This window comes from Mugil cephalus, chromosome 11 (genome assembly GCF_022458985.1).
Source record: "Mugil cephalus isolate CIBA_MC_2020 chromosome 11, CIBA_Mcephalus_1.1, whole genome shotgun sequence".
NCBI classification, from domain to species: domain Eukaryota; kingdom Metazoa; phylum Chordata; class Actinopteri; order Mugiliformes; family Mugilidae; genus Mugil; species Mugil cephalus.
The window spans coordinates 8,747,724-8,765,125 of record NC_061780.1 but is presented as its reverse complement, the minus strand read 5'-3'; the positions used below and the strand labels follow the sequence as shown (position 1 = coordinate 8,765,125).

General features: G+C 44.0%; 2 protein-coding genes across 3 annotated transcripts; both read right to left on the bottom strand.

The window, feature by feature from the left end:
- Nucleotides 1-1,854: 1,854 nt before the first annotated feature.
- Nucleotides 1,855-7,727, bottom strand: crabp2a (cellular retinoic acid binding protein 2, a). Its single transcript, XM_047599937.1, has 4 exons — nt 7,458-7,727; nt 4,571-4,749; nt 3,884-4,000; nt 1,855-2,480 (listed from the first exon to the last, which is right to left on the bottom strand). The coding sequence occupies exons 1-4, from the start codon at nt 7,537-7,539 to the stop codon at nt 2,430-2,432; spliced, it is 429 nt and encodes a 142-aa protein (XP_047455893.1). The 5' UTR covers nt 7,540-7,727; the 3' UTR covers nt 1,855-2,429.
- Nucleotides 7,728-15,400: 7,673 nt separating this feature from the next.
- LOC125016513 (angiogenin-2) lies at nt 15,401-16,636 on the bottom strand. 2 transcript variants are annotated; one of them, XM_047599042.1, is made up of 3 exons: nt 16,472-16,591; nt 16,346-16,367; nt 15,401-16,252 (listed from the first exon to the last, which is right to left on the bottom strand). In XM_047599042.1, the coding sequence occupies exon 3, from the start codon at nt 16,235-16,237 to the stop codon at nt 15,662-15,664; it is 576 nt and encodes a 191-aa protein (XP_047454998.1). In that variant the 5' UTR covers nt 16,238-16,252; nt 16,346-16,367; nt 16,472-16,591; the 3' UTR covers nt 15,401-15,661. The 2 variants fall into 2 exon arrangements, with proteins under 2 accessions (XP_047454998.1, XP_047454997.1); XM_047599041.1 differs by lacking the exon at nt 16,346-16,367 and having other exon boundaries at nt 16,472-16,636.
- Nucleotides 16,637-17,402: the final 766 nt, after the last annotated feature.

Below are 17,402 nucleotides of genomic sequence, written 5' to 3'. Positions count from 1 at the left end.
TCTGATATATTTCAGTAAAGGGATAAATGGAGGTGGAATATGTTTTATCTTTCAGTCAGCGACACAGGAGCTGTCTCAACAGCATGGGGCCGCATATTACACGCTGTTCCTGTCAGGTTCCCCACAATTGGTCTGCTAATATTTCATCAGTCCCCAGAAGAAATATTAACAGAAGCTAACAGTGCAGCTCACTCCCATCAGCCAACTACCGAGACCAAAATGACGCTGTCCCTACTACATGTAGCTATGTTCAAAGAACATCTGGAACTGTCAATTCTCTAGCTATGTTTAAATAATGTAGCTATGTTATGTCAGGTATGTTGTGTTTCTGGTAGTTGCACAGCCACCTCTTGCACATATTTGGGAAAAAGAAAAATGAATATTTGTACCTGTGTATTATTTGACTAGCGTAATAATGGAATGGAAAATGATAATAATAATGTGCATTTATAAATAGCAGTAGGCTGGGTTTAATATAGAACACATATAGTAGGTAGGGGGTCCCTATTTAATCTCTCCATCAGTTTGGGGGTTTTTATCACAGCTGTGTAATTGCATCGCTAAAACTAGTCAGCAATGTCTTTGTCAGTGTTGAGTTTCTTTCTGCACTTCAAGCTATGCTTTCTGGAACTGAGCTAATGTTGGAGTTGGCTCTTATAAATGTTACTTTAGCTGCAAGCAATAAAGATAGAACATGTCGTAGGAGATGCCGTGCGCCACCATTGAACCGACTGAAGCAGACACGGGTTACGTTTTCTGTCCCTGTCCTTCCGCTGAGAGACAGCCTGTGAAATGTTTTTGCATCACGCAGAGTTGTTGCTGGTCTGCGTTCCCGTCATGTGTGGTTACATTTTTGCGCAAGGTGAACGTTCCGGCATAGTTCCAACTATGGTGTGATTTGACTCAGAGGTGCAAATTGAGCAAAATGCGAATTTCATTTGTCTTATTTTTGGAATATTATATATTTATATATATCCAAATATATATAATATATATATATGGAAAAAATATAAACCTACAAATCACTATTATCTTTGGAGATAATGCATTTAATTGTTTCTTGGTCTGGAACAGGACTACAGCAAAATATTTGTCCAGACGAGGAAATAGTCCAACCTATCACCCTTCTTAAAACAGTGACTGGTAATTCTTTACACTTTTTTTTATGGATTAAACAAATAAACCAGCTCTAACCTGTTAATTAGTGAATGAATAAGATGTCAGGGAAATTGCTGATACTGGAGGCCAATTTGTTACTCTTGGGCTGTGTCAGCTGTTTTCAGACTTTATTATAGGCTAAGCTTCAAAGCTACCACACAGATTTGAGGGTGGTATCAATCTTCTCATCTTACTCTTGCAAAAAGATGACCCACTAAGTCAAGCAGCCTTTAAGTACCGTAAAAAATATGAACCACGTTTAACCGTTTGGCTTTGAAAGTGGAAATAAGAGAGTGTGTTATACTTGCATTCCTGAAGCTGGCTCTGTGTGTGCGTCACAAAACGAACCAGCTTCTGTGCCAACTGCTAGATGGGCAGATCCACAATAAATGGGTGTTTTGAATCATAGTGAGAGAGGAATAACGAGGGCATGTGGCGCAGAGATGACTGACAGAAAGCGAAAGGAGGGAGGGATGGGAAGGCAGAAAAACTGAGAAGGGAGCAGGAGACACTGAAAGGGAGGGGACAGACGAGTTATTCTAGTTGCAGACAGCTGACAGAAAGCCTAAAATAAGATGGAGCCATCCAACGTGCACGCATTCTGCAGCTACACTCACAAACCATAAAACATGTGCGCTGCTAAATGCTTTTGTGCTCCTAATAACACAATGACACAATGATCCGATGGAGTCGATGTCAAGCTGATGTTGTGGTTTATTGTTTTTCTCATAGAAAGCACTGTTTCCTGTAATCACATTTCATATAAAAGAAACACAATTTAAAAACTGACTCTAGTGTAGTAGTAAATATAAAATGTAGCCACAGGTTAGAAAAGGGTGTGGGACAGGGCTATAGATACGGAGAGCACAGAGGGACACATCAAAACTGACCCGAAACTGGAAGAGTTCATAGACTGGTTCACACGTCTAAAAATATAGTCTCACATCTCGTCTGCTACCGTGGAAACACTCAACTCACAAACATACAAACAATGCCAAATACATGAGCTATCACTTAGCGGGTCAAGCTCCAGTCGGACACACTTGGTGGGGGCTGGAGCGACGGATGAGTAACACGGGAGCTAAGACTATAGTGTACATACTGTATGTGACATGCTAGATTCAGCTGCGACACTTATTACATAGTGAAGCTAATGTGGATAATGGAATAAAACTATAGACTGCTATCACCCAGCAATGACAAAGTGGGGCACAGATGCAAGTGGTGATGCAGGGGGAGAAGGGCTGGAGGGACAAGAAGCGAGCTGTTTTTCATCGTCTTTCGTAGATTCTGGTGCAAATCACATCATCCGCTGTGAAGGTCTGAAAAGGAAGGAGAGGACAGCAGGGTGTTTAATGCAAGAGCAACAACACTGGCATAGTGGTTTATAGGTCAATATTGTTCCATGGTAACAGATGAACCTCATCTCACTGTGCCAAACTGTTCTGAACAAACGCTGAAAAGAGAAGAAATAAACGGTCTGCTCAGCAAAGATCACACTTGTACTGTTGGTTTCAGGACATAAAAACTTCTCTGAAGTCATAAATGTAAACCTAGAAATGTTTGTTCTATTTGCTCAGTGTAAAACGGTTTACTCCAGGGACTGGAGGGTGTCTGTGTCTGTGTGTTGCCTCCAGCTAAACTGGTTTACCGGTACACCTGCGTCAAATATTTGAAGTATATTAGAAAGTTTGTTTTAATGAACCTGTACTGCATGCTGGGCGGAGTCTCCCTCTAAACGTGTCTGGATAGACGTGTTATAATTAACAGAACACGGCGTGTCTGTGTCTATCAGCCGCAGAACAAAAGGCAGCAAGGAAGGCTGTTCATCAGCCTTAGCTTTAAAATGTACTAAAGTTATATTTACTTTTGCCCTGTGCTGCTTGATTTTTAATCAGATGCTGCTTTCGCTCTCGCTTTGACTCTAGGGGCTCTTTCATCCTCTGCTGTGAGAATAATTAGATTAGCCATTCATTAGCCTTCAAATTACAGTGTTATTTAGTTTTACAAATGTGACACAGATGCATCTCTTAGTAGTGGTTACCAGCAGAAAAGAGCCAGTATAAGATGCATGTGCATCTGATAATAATTTTGCATGCAAATATTTTAAGCTACCAGGTGCTCATGGAATATGAGATGCAGAGTATGATTAGAGTTATGTCCTCACCAACTAGCAAACTGTTTAAAATAAGTTTATATCTGCAGGATGCATTCATTAAGCCACTTGGGATGCTGTTTGTAAATTTAGTCCATTTAGTCCATCGGGTTTTGTGTCCCATCAAACTAACTGCTGTATGTTATAAACAAATCTACGTCTCTCCTAAACATCTCAGTTTAGGTAATTATCATAGTCAACACTGCTCCCACAGCTAGAAAGGAAATAATATTTTTAGTTTCCCAAATAAATCTTAACTCAAGGTTTCCTTCCGGTGCAGATCGCTTAGTTGATAAAAGTTGTTATTTATTATAATGTGATCCTCGTTTTGGTCATGTGATGATAATTAAGCTATCTCCATGGCAACAAAGACGAATAAGAGGCTCCACGGAAACTAGATTTATTTCCTCTATATCCACTTCCAAAAAGAAGCTGATTAATAGCTCTTGTCTTGATAAGTAGAATCAGGTTTGACACCCAGCATGTACAGCATCATTACAGTATATTTTGTAGACCCTAATCTACAGTAAAGCATGACCTGTGTCGGTTTAAATCTGAACTGTATTTTACCAGGATCAGCCTGCCGTCACTGGTGATCTCTCGGGTCCAGGTTGTCTTGGGTCCCTCTCCCTTTAGCAGACGCTGCTCACAGCTGATCTTGCTGTCTGTCTCCCAGCGTGGTAAACTCTGAGGAGAAAAACCATGAGACGCACAGTTTTAATGGTCGGATGCAGAGATGAATTGATGCACAGATGAGTACAGTTTGTCTCACAGAGAAAGGGTATCAAGAGGGAGTGTCTATTGGAGGGAGAGAACAGGAACGCTGGAGCAGGGTGATCACTGAGAGGTGATAACTTGATGCTCTCATCGTTAGAATAGTGAAGCACTGGCTGGTTACATGTGTTTGCTTTGGAGACGGCCAAACAGAGGCCATCTATGGGAAAACGGGGAGAGTAACGGGGAGAATTAGGGAGGGACGGAGGACAAGAAAGGGCGAGAAGGGGGAATGGAGGGAACACTGTGAGATTAAAGAGGTTGTAAAGAGTGCAGAGGAGTGAAGTTCAGCTGGATGGGCCTTCAGAGACCAAGGGAGGGGTAAAGCTATACTATGAGTCCAAACATAATGAAAAGCCAAATCAAACAGATTGAGGTAATCTGGACAGTTCCCTTCCCATGCACCCATTTGTTCTCTCTGTGTGTGACTGAGTCAAGAAAGCAGAACATTTGTTAATTTATCGATGTCAACGTGTTCCGTACCATGCAGTCACGTCCGTCCACCGTGGTCTCTCTGAACTCCTCCCCAACGACGAAGGTGATGTTGGTGGTGCGGACTGTGGTTGAGGTTTTAATCGTCAGATTATCTCCTTCGTGTACAATCGCTACCTGTGGGTTGGCGGCTGCTTTCACTGCAATCTTGCGGTAAATTGGGTTCACATCTGAAAAAAAAAGAAGAAGAGAAAAACAGACGTTTAAAAATACATAAGAGTGTGGGTGATAAGAGATTCATGAACAAATATTGCTTCCCTTACAGTTTGATTACAGCCATAAGGAAAGTTGTAAACTTTGTTCATTGTATGCGGATCCTTTTTGTGTCCTTTGTGAATGAGTTCCTTGGAGTAAAGGGACCAGGCTTGCATTGCACAGCTCTGACCAATAGTGAAACTTCCTTAAAATGACAACAATCTGTCTGTCTATCGCATCTGGATTTTCCCCAGCCTTAATCATCGTTGCACGCTTGTAAAAATACACTCAGACTCATTCGGATGAACTCGAATAAGGTACTTTCTGCACTCCAATCTGTATTATTTTCCTCTTTTTACCTTCTCATAACTGCAGAAAATGAATGTGCCCATAATCCATCTGAATAAGTTTGACACTTGCATCTTAACAACACATGCGTGTTCCACATTAATCACCTGTATTCCTAGAAGATGAAGAGAGTTACGGAATAGACACCTCTGAGAACAGAAGCAGGGTGCTAAGTTACCCAACTTCAGACTAATCATCGCCACCACACGTTATCTGAAAGAGGGAAGGGGACACGGCCTGGGAGGCGAGCAGCAAGAGGGGCAGGCTGGTGTGGAGAGAGGGAAGATGAGGGAGAAGGAGGGGAATCGGACAGGGGGCAGTGGTCTATGTGTGGTGTGTGAAGATCTCTGTCCAAGTGTGAGGGGAAGTGTGTGTACGTTGCCCAGTGTGTAACCACCGTCGAGTCGGGTTTCACACTTCTCACCTCGCACACATTCCCACCTGTCACCAAGTGTAAATATATACACAAGGAAATGCCCAGTCATTCAGCATGCGTCAGGAGTTGAGCCTATACCCTGTTGCATGGTCTGTATGTGCTGCACACACATAGCACCGTGCATATGTGCACTGTCATTGTCTTGCTGACAGATATCATGCAGCCTGCTTTGTGCGTGCTCTGCATCAGTATGCAGGAAAATGGCAACTATTAGGACTGGTTGAAGGTCTTGAGTTGTATAATGTATATATAATGTTTCAAAGGGAAATGTTGTAATTCATACTGCACTGCATATAAGGCATGTTTATTTTTCATTGTGGCATTGAATCTTTTTATTTAGCGAAGAATAGAATCACTTATTCTATAACTGCATGCAGAAATGTGAATGCAAACATGAATTATTTAAGTAATTTTAAGTAACTCATGGATTTAGTCTTAACACGCCCCATTTTCACTCTTTTGTTAATTCCACTTCGTGTAGAAGCTCTCAATCCATGATAATCAGTGGTAAAACTGGCACTGAAATGGGCGGCCATCAGTGCGCTGACTCAGACACAGAGCTGAAGTGCTCTCTGTGGACCATTTGGGGTCCACAGAGAGCTGCAGAAGCTGCTCTAATAAGCTCCCTCTTGTTAATGGTTGCAAATTACCGCAGCGGACTTTTGCAAACCTGTGACCAAAATGCCTCGATTCGCCCGGACCTGACCACAGCTGGACGATGATCAGTGTCGGAGGTCAAAGAGCACAGGGCAGAGGAAGCCTCTGGGACAAGATGAGGGAAGAGGGAGGAGAGCAGGAGTGAGGAAAGGAAGAGGGGACGAATGGAAGGATGAGGGTAGGGAGTGCTGACAGGCTGTGTCCAGCTGTGCTTTGCCTTCAGTGGACTGTGGGATCGATGGCTAGTCCTCAGTGCAGGAGACATTATAGGAGCACATGCAGCGGCGTACGTGCCACAGAGAGTTTTGGCTCAAGCACTAGAGTTGTCACTTAAAGTAGTTTAACCTGTATTCGTGTTGAGATTGAATACGGGTGTAACCTCTCAGCCTTTGCATAATGAAACTATGTCCTCCCCCTAACTCCTCTGTAATCTCTTCCCTAAATGCATAAAGATGCAAAGATTGCATAGCCAGTAGCCCCGGGATAAAGTGTCTCTATTCGGGACAATAGTACCGTTTGACAGCTAAATTAAGTATCCGTGCAGTAGACTAAGTGTGTACGTTTACGCGTGCGCGCCCGAGAGGGAGAATGAGATAAAAGCTTGCTTTGTTTGGTGCTCAACTTGATGATACGAATTCCAGGTGCGCACTGGCAAGTCATCTAATGGGAATTGGCTACTAACGACAGACCGCTGTAGCACCGCGCAGGCGCACGTGCACGCGTGCACTCACTGACGCCTGTCCCGACTCCAGCTGTGCCGGTGATGTGCCGCAAACTCAGACAAATACGTTGTGGGTCTCAGCGGCAGGTGTTTATCCTTTAGCCTCAGACTGTCACTTCAGATAATGATGTGGATGTCCCGCACTGTATTGTGTCATAACGGTCCCCTTGAAAACACACACACACACAATCTGAGGCTGTGACCGAGACAGATGTGCTGCCGTTTGTCTCTATTGTGTGAGAAGGGAAGGCCAAAAGGGGAGATGAGAGAAAAAAGGGGTGAGGCTGGCTTGGGGCCAAGCATTGAGTTTGGGGTTCTGCAGAATGACAAAGACCCCCTACCCACGCGATACAGACTAATCCGTGGTGCACCGACGCAGAGCAAGAATTGACCTACAATGTGCTGAGTAAATCGTTAGTTTGCGCTGGCGCATCTGATGCCTGCCATTACGCACACAAATAAACAACCATAAAAACCCATTGGCGCAAAGGAAAATGATTTGTTTTTAAATCATCACTTACGCAGCGCTTTCAATAATTCCTCGAAGTTTTCTGAGCTCGTCATCTCCCAAGTGCCGGAGAAATTTGGATGTGTGCCCTCCATGTTCTTCTGCAGGTAGTTTGCGGATCAGATGAACTGTCTGAGAGTGTGGACTGTCGGATTGGTTGCCTTTCCAGTAGTTTCTGCCGTCTTCCTGGGATGATTTAGGGACTGTCAGAGCGCTCGTCTCATCTATGGGCCAGTGAAGTTTAAATGCTGCTGCGCTTTAAGTGAATTGCTCGCAAAGTAAAGGTACTTGAGTGGGGACGCGCACGCCCCTTCTTATACAGACACGCCCCGGAGGCCAGCAGATTACAGCTCCTCACCGCTGACCACGCCCCTGTAGACAGACAGCATGTGCATTTCAGATCTGCCGGCGCAGACGCCTCTCATCCACGCGCGCACCTGAGATCAGCCACACTGACCGCGCCCGTCTGGAGCAGCATCTCTTCACAAACCTGCGATAAAATATTTTGATCGTATGACGTGTTTCGCTTCTTGACATACAGGTGTTCACAGTGTCCTGTACACCTGTAATGAATTACTCTAATGTAGCCGACGCTATTAGACCGGCCAGTCTGTTGACCGAGCCGGTCGTCAGGAAGAAACGGTCAACTGGCACACCGAAGTGTGCACCACACTTTGTATATGTGGAGGAGAGAGAGAAACAGTAAGTCCAAGTTCACTCCTCAGCCTCTCGCGCGCCACGGAGCAGTGTCATAAAAATAAAAGCGGTGGTAATGGGATACAGCTTCTGGCTTCCACCGGCGGGCTACCCATTTAACGGGGCCCGCGTCAGAGGAAAAACACCCCAACCCACGAGAACTACACACACACAGAATATTTTTAGAAGATTAAAATCAAAGGTGGCATTGGCGCAGGTCGACGGCGTTTCCCTTAGACTCAGGGCTCTAAGGGTTAGAGCCTTTCGCCCCCCCGCTGTTCGGACGGAAGAAAGGGGATAGAGGAGGAGACGTGTCAGACGAGGCAGGGTCAGGGGCTCGCGGGGTCGAAGGTAGCCCTATAAAGAACACACCCTCCCCCCTACACACACACGTACACTATGCGCACATGCACGCACGCGCTGATGATGGATGGCGACTGGACAAAGCGGACGTTAACTATTGACTCTTGATGGATGATCCCTTCCGCTACACTGCATGGCGAATTAGCGCGACGTAACCCGGGCGACTTCAAGGAAAGGGGGGGTGGCGGGCATCAGGAGAAGGTTCCCCTGTGAAGCATGTAGGCTACACGCACACTGATTCACCGGCTCAATGTCAGACTTAAAACAGAGACGCGCTGACTGAGAGGAGAACGGCTTCCTCAGATTGATATTTGGTAACGAGATACGCGCTTTTACGCACAGACGTTCGTCCAAATCCCGGGCATTACAGCGGGCCCTACGGGTGTGTTTGATGTGAACAAAGCTCGCTCACACTGCTTCCTTCATCGGCAAGCAGACACACACACACACAAGTCATTGGCCACACACCATGCCACAATCACAGCGTGTACTCACAAGATCTCAGCTGCAATTTCCTCCCCGTTCTCCAGCCCTCACCTCTTCTTTATGCCACTCAATTTTTGCGGCGGAATTACACATTTTTAACTCTTTAATTGTACACTCTAAAAGTAAGTAACAGAGTAAAGTGGAGCTGAGCGTAAATAGCCAGGTGGTCTGGTGAATATGGTGTCTTCAGAAAAGGGGCATTGATCATGTTTGAAAGTGACTGATTTAAATACAAAGATTACAAAGGAGAGCTGTCTAATGTCGGGAAAATTCATCTTCAGCCTCACCGCGGGCCTTTAGCATATTACCATGACATAACAAGAAATGCTTCAAAGGCCATTGAATTAAACAGACAGCCATGCAGTAAAGCACAGTGACAGCCGCACCCATCGTGTGTTTGTGCTGTTCAGAGGGGAGGGGAGGGGGGGTTTGATAAAGAGCTCTGAAATGTGTGTGATGCTGCATGTCAGCACGTGATGACAAAGCATCGCTCAGCATTCAAACCCACTCAGCCGTGCTGTGCTGCTCTAAACTTTTGCCTCTCTCCGCGCTCATTCCTCCCTTCCATTCCCCCCCTTTTCCTTTCTGCTGCTCCTTTACCTCATGCAACTTTCTCCCCCCTTCTTCTCCTTTTCTTCTTCCTCCTCCTGTCAAGCTTTTGTTCTTTTGTGCTGCTCGCACACATTCCTCAAGCACGCTGAAGAGAGGGAGAAGGGGAAAACAGAAGGGGAGAGGGCTGAAGGGAGAAGAAAGAATGAAAGGGGGGGGGGTGTAGTTAGTGAGAAAGTTAGAGACTGGAGTGCGGGTCATTTTTTATCTCATTGTTGTAGAGACGGTAAGTCAGCAAAGAGCGACAGAGACCGACACAGCCAGGAGATCAAAAGCCAGCAGAGAGTGGCAGAGATGGAGAAGTTGAGAAATAGTGAAAGAATAAAGGCGTCAGATATGTAAAGAGAGACGCCTCTGTCCTCGGAGGGGTAAGAAGTATTATTTTGCTCATCTGGTTCCAAGTTTATATTAGTCATCCTCATTTCCGTATGTTCCAGCTATTATCCTCACTGTACACTGTTCACGTCTTTTGTTCTGACACTTGCATCTTTTTGTTCTTTCTCATACTGAGATTATTGTAACTGATATCATCAACTGTCATCACAGATACTGACAGATACCACATACAAGCCAAGCAAAGTCTAGTGTGACTTGTTTACTATAATGTTTGGCTTCAGAAAGAACCACCCACACAGTAAGAGTAAGATCCAGCACTGATCTACTCAGTATCCTAAATAAACAAAGTGGGGAAGAAGAAGAAGAAGTCGTGCTCAAGTTCAGACTCAAAACACATCTTTTTAAAAAACAGTTTACTCCATTTAAAGTGTTTATGACTCGGCAGGGATGTGGTTTTGGATTTGGTTTATTACAGACTTAAAATAAATAAATACAAAAGACTGAACTTGGCTGTTGCCCGATATCGATCCGATCATTTTAGAAATGCCTGTATCGGCCCTGGTTCTGATCTCCCTACAGATCATCATAGTGAAAGCATTGAATCATAAACTTGCAAATTTGACAGGGCAGCTGTGATCATTTACCATTAACTATTACATGTCTTTAGTTTAAACAGATGACTGCTGTAGTTCCTTCTCTTCTGAGCTCCTGTTTCATTCAAATCAGCCTGAGCCTTGTATCAACACCCCCACCAGGTTGGCCTGTCCAATATCCTCACACTCACTTCCTCTTATGCTGTGTATTGTTTCCTGTTTCCTCCACTCATTCAAATGACACTGATTTGAACTTTATCTGTGGAACTATCTACAGACTATTCACTTCATGCGATGCGTGCGGTGTGCTTGGCTCCGTGGTTTCTCGTTTCAAATGCGGCCCTCATCAAATTCATGTTGCAATCACTGCGTTCGAAAAGGCAGCAACACGTCTGCACAAGCAGGAGTTCACGCGCGTGAACGTGAGCGCGATCAGACCGCAGTCGAGTCACACTTCAGTGGCATTCTTCGCTTTATCATCCGGATGACCTCCAGTAAAAGTTCTCACCCTGGTAACCCTAGTAATCCCAGATGTGAACTTGACCCTGGCCTTCCAAAACGCCGTCTCCTGGAAGTCATTATTGCTGGCCTTTACCCTCATAGGAAGCCACTGGGCAAGAGCTGCACACGCATGCAGACAAAACTTCCATGAATTACTGGGTCTTTCTCCTGTGATTTACATCTGTGACAGTGCTGACTCGAGACCTCCCCAAGATGAATCGAAGGGAGTGTGAGGTGATTAACTGGACAGGAAGGACGACAAAAACCTTCGTGTGACACAATGCAGCGTCATTTTCCGTGATCTCTGCAAATTCAACCTACATTCTGGGAATTAGAAATCCTTTTTTTTCTAATTTAAAAGGTCACAAGGCAAAATGTCCACAAACTACCACTCTGCGTGACTTTCCTTTCTCGGCAGTTGCACAACAAACAGCCGCAGTGATACAGTGTGGGCTGCTGGCACACCGACCCAGCGAACCATATGGATCTGATTAGAGCGGCGGAGATGGCAGCGTTTAACTACGTGGTAAATAGGACGTGGAGAGTGTGGGAGACCAAAGAGCAGAAAGGGAAAGATAAGAACCGAGAAAGAGAATGGAAACTTAAAATCGAATGCCGCACGGAGTCCCCCTGTGTTTGCGTGTGTGGTATTGTGCACGTAGTGTGTGTGTAATCGCAGCTAGGCAAAAATCTTCGGATGCTCTGTCTGCATGAATAAGCAAACATGTTTAACGTTACTCATTCATATTTATTCTTGGATTGCAGTGTTTCTTATCGGAATCAAACCAAAAGTGCAGATCATTACTTAATATCCTGCCCACGCTCACCACCATGAGCGTATTAGAGTGTGTGTGCGTGACTCAGGCAGAGTCTGCTTGTGTACATGAGACTAAACATCCAGATGCCTGCGCAGTTGCACCCAGACGCTTGTATTACTCACACTCTATTCCTTTTGTCCTTCAGCAACCTAAAATCCCTCCTCCCTCCCCCTCTTTTGGTCTTTGTGGTTCTAATTATCGTGCCCATTTGTTATGAGTTGGTCTGGACAGCGGGAGAGCAAGGGTTTAGAGAGGTTCAATCAGGAAAAAAAAACAAAAAAAAACGAGTAACGGTAACTGTGTGTTCTGAATTAAATGCAATAGAAGATGTTTGTTCTGTCTGTTTCAGCTTTAATTTGAACCTGTTCACATGGCTGACTCTTTGAAACTCCCCTTCAGCGACTTGTTCATGTCACTGCCACCTACAGTTTTAACGAGCCCACGGGCCCCTCCGTGAGGCATGACAACGGCAAAGTAAAGGTGCATTGTATGGGCCTGAATGATGCTGAACTGCTTTACCCTGGACAGGAAGACTGGGGACAACAGAGAGGACGGAGTGAGGAGAAAAGAGCAGAAAGGGGAAGTTAAATGTGCGGAGAAAGGAAGTGAAGGAGATAGAGACGTTCATTTGAAAGGCTGTAAAGTACAGTGGAAGGTAGAGGAGGGAAGACTGAGAAGAATAACAAGAGCCAGTTCCCATACTTTAATTGCCTTTCACCTTATTTCATATTGGTGCATTTTGTTTTTCTTAAAAAAAAAAAAAAAAAGGTCAATAAAAGTGCAGCCCGGTTTTCATCGTTCCTCCTTCTGCTTGCATCCTCTCGCTGAGCCCCTCCACCCTCACGCTGCCTCTCACTCTGCACTCATTCTTTTATTCTCCTGCAGCTTTTCCTCTTTGACCCGAGTCAACGATTGTTGTTCGCGTTTGCTTTTTCCTCAGCCTCATTTTGAGTGCGCCACCGCACAAAATGGTGTGGGTTCAGAAGACAGCGTTCCTGTCTGCGTGGCTCTGTGCCGCCCCCACGTCAGTCTCTGTGACCTGTGTATGTGTGGGTGTTCGTGCACGTTCCTATGATGATCTCACGGATTAGGAATTAACTCCAGTTAAATACCGGAGGTCAGCCTCGGGTCACTGTTACTGTATGTGCCCACCGGAGTGTGTCCCTAAAGTCTCCATTATTACGCGACCCAGAATGTATGCATTGTATTGTGTATTGTTTTTTCCAATGACCTGCGTAGCAGCGGGCCTGCTTATCGATCCTCTGTGCCGCCAGGAGGAAACAGAAAAGTAAGACGTCTTGTGATTTCTTCGTGATCTTATGACTTTGCCAGCGGCCTGTGAGAAGCTGAAAGGATAGCTTACATATTAGAAAAGTGAATTACAAACGCCTCTGCCACAGAATCATGAGACAGAAGATTACAGGAGTGAGCTGTAGAATAAGCAAAAGGAAAGGACGGTTAAGGATCATGGCTGCGGCAGTCTACCAGTTTGGACACATGTTCAAGTGATCCCTTTGAGTGATCGTTTTTTTCTTTGCTTCAGCTCGATGCTGAGATTATTCTGAAAAACATGAGCCTCACACCTCTCAATATAGCGCGTCTCTATTCATGCGGTCACACACAAACTCGGTCTCACCTATCTGTGACTGTAATTTACCTGTACATAACGCCCCCTCCTTCGTGTTTCCCCGTTTTGTGTGTCATGCTTTACTTTTATTGTCGTTCACCTGAGGGGAAAATCTGAGAGTGCGTTTGCGTCTTTTGGATACTCAAGGCAGTAATTTGACATTAGTGGTTTGACAGCTAAAGAAAAGGCAGCTGGACTTCTTTGAGACTTCTCGAAGACATTCTTAAGTGAGGACGTCACTTGGACGAGTGCTGAACCATATTCAAGAAAATAAGACCAGTTGCATTTGTTTAAGCTTTCATTTTGTAGATACATCTTTACATGGATGACTGACAATCTTTGCTGACACAATCTTGTTGCGGCCCTTTGGATATAAAACTGCACTAAACAAGCCAGATTGTTTTTATTAGCGTGCACCATAGACTATCTATGGTGCGAACCAGATAAAAAACAGGTAGCGTGCAGGCTTTGTCACATGCACATGAAAAGTGAATTAAATGTGTTTCTAAATGTCAGTGAATTCAAACTGTAATTCATAATTACCACGTTTGGTGTTTTGTAAAGCATCCAATATGGGAGAAACCCGTCATAGAAAAGTCATTTTGTTTCCTCTTCATTAAAAAAGAAAGAAAGAAAAAGCTAGAAAATACAGGGGACATTATTCACCATGTGCTCCGGTGGTGAGTTATGCTGCCATCTTGTGGCAACTTACGGGCGGTGTCACATCTCTGCGTTCACACCTTGAACTTTTTGTCTCCAGGCATGTGGGAGACGTTTGGGCATGTGCTGCCCCACTGATTGACTGTAACTAATGCAACTGTTGTTGTCTGTGTTTACTTCTGTTTGGGGCCCATTCACTTCTGTTCGTGTGTCATTCACATCCCTGTGGGAACGGGGAGCAGCGAGAACACTCATGTTTCTGCAGAAATCTGAAAACTAGTTTCCCTGTGAGGCCTGCACCATGAGAGCAGTAACCAGTGTTTTGATCCGTCGATCGTTTCACTTCCTTTGAGGTTTAGGATTACTTTTTCAGAAGGTTTCGGTCGAATAGAATTGCTCTGAGACCTCACACTTTGAAAGGCAATCGGTTTTATTTAAATGTTTAGTAAACACTAGCACACCGCTAAAAAGATTGAAACTCTATTGGGAAGATATTAATAAATTGCTTCATTCACTTATCTTTACTCTTGTTGAGGAGCACTGAAATGAAAATCCTGATCCTCGTGTCCCACTTCTCATCTCTGCTTAGAGCTGCTTGGCAACAGTAGCTTCTATGTTTGAAGGACTGACATAAGTGAGCAAATGATTTAATATGGACTGAATGACAAGAATGTGTTGTTCAGATGCAATTCAGCGTAGAACATGGACAACACTGAGGTCTTATCTGGTGGTTGCAAAACACTGACATGGAAAGCAAACGCAGTGTATGTGACATTTGGGTTTAGACGCGTCCTAAAAACAAAGATTATTTATTTCAACGTAACAGAAAGGTGACTTTTGTGGCTCATTAGCAGTATGTGTTAATCTAATGCACTTTAAGACAATTACACACCTGCATTTGTGAATTTGTGAAAATGCTGAGTATAAAGAACTCCCATTTCTGTAATCGGTTTACATTGTTTCAGTTTTGTAAAAAAAAAAAAATAACTATGAATTTATCTTAATTGTTGAAAAACTTGAAATTATACATTTTATGACTAAATCTTATCATAGCCTTTTGTACACATGCTCGAGTATTATTGATTCCTATAAATCCTATAAATTCCTATAAATGAAAGCTCAGCCCAACATGTAAGAAAATCTCTCAGAGTCCAGAATGTCTCATCGAGTTTAGACTTGATAGCCTCATAAGCTCATGTCTTTCACTGGAACAATGCTTTAAGGTAGGATTAAGAACACGCTCTCAAAACAGAGAAACTCCAATGAGTCCCGTTTGTAACAAAAATTTATTAAAAAATTGTCAGGATGTAGTAAATGATTTGAACACTTCGCTTCAGATTTGGACTGACACATGCAAATAAAAGTAGAAACTTGTTACAAATATACTTCCAATTTTCAAAAGTGAATTCAGTTCCTTTAAAATATATGGCAGATATGCTGCTGACCTGATTTAAATGATTGTTTTCAATAATGCGCCCTGATTAAAAACATCCGTCTTCTTTAGTTCCTTCAATTTAAAGAAAAGTTATTAGCCAGAAATGATAATTAGAGGCACTGACAACAACCAGAGCCACGTGGTTTTAAAGCTGGGGGCATGGCTTCTACCCTGTGGATCCCTGCAGCCTCTGGCGTTGTTACTGGGCCTGTCGTTGTCGGGGTTTCCCTCAAAATGGACTGGAAGGCACTGATTTTCCAGCACTTCACAGGCCAGTATCAGGTGTTTGGTTTCTGGTGTGATGCTTTTAATCCCGCAGGTATCCTTGACACTCCTCACGGTGATGAAGTTGAAAGGCTCCCGGCTGATGCACAGGTTGTCCTTGTAGGTCTTCCCCCCTCTCTCTGTGCACACGGCCTTCACCCTCTCCTCGTCCCGTGGGTGGAGGAAGGACTGCGTGGGTCTGTCACAGCCACCTTTCCTGATGTAGTTCTCCCATTCATTCTGGTCCAGTGAAGTAGGAGCTCCATTGGGAATGTGCCGTTTGATGAAGGTTTTGAAGCCGCTCTTCCAGGAGGTGAGCTGGCACGGGGCATCATTCTTGGCCAAAGTTCCATGAGCCAGCAGGAAACAAATGGTCAGAGAGAGACAAACTCTGAGAGCAGCCATTATCCAGCAGTCTGACTGTAGAGTAACAAATAAAAATACAACAAGCACATTAGAGCTTTTTAAGGCACACATTAAAACTATTACTATTCCACTGTACTAAAAACTGACCTAACACATAAGGAACCAGCGTCTGTAGAAGAGCAGAGTCTGACAAAATTACAGCTGTGCAGTTTTTTTTTTTTTTTTTTTTTAAAACACGTAGATAACAACTGTTTGCCCGGGGAACTTCCTTACCGTGATCCGGCAGCAGTGGATGTAATAAGAAGTGAGCAAAGCTGGCCAGATGTGAGTTCTCTGTTTTGTCCTTCAACTTTGTTTCCACGGTCCACTTCCTGTGTGGGGGGAGTGGGTGTGGCCTAAACTAGAGTACACTACACGGCTCTGTCCACATGGGTGTGCTTTAGAGCAACATGGTGCGAGCTGATCCAGTTACTTAGGAAAGGTCCATGAGCTATTTGTGGGTGCACAGTGTTTGAGGGCGTGTGCCGCCACCAGAGCTGCTCTTTGTAGGTCTGTGAAATGTATTAAATTGTGTTAAATATAACATTTAGGGTGTATACGGCACGTCCTTGTTTTCGGTCATTTCACAGAGATTCAGTGGTTACTCTGAGTAATGTCTTCTCTGTTAAATCCAGTGGATTGGTGTTGATGAAATGCAAAAAAAAAAAAAGTCCAGTTGTTCTTTGAAATAGTTTCGATGTTCAATAGTTATGCTGCAGAAGCAAACAACAACATTGAGAGATAGAGAAAGAAAAAATGAAGTCATTTTCTTATACAAATCTTTTTGTATGTTTATAAGTGGCCTAAGATATTTGTTAGTTCAGGTACAGACACATGGATAGATAGACTATATGATTCTTTATCCAATTCAACAAACACAGCACAGATGTCCCCGGTGATTTAAAACTGTCACTTTCATGATTGAAATCTAATTATATGAAGCTTCCTCATTGTGGAGCAGACATCTGTGCTTCCTTTTGCAGAGGAAATGATACCTTGAGAATAAACACCAGCTATTCTTTTGTCTACTGAACGCTGCACACGCGTACACAAAAATACTATTTATGAAACTTAGAAAGAAAGATATAATTGTTTTAAGTGTGCATATGGTGTATGCTGTCACTTTCTCCTACATCCGGGGCTTGGCTTTTTTTTTCATTCAAGA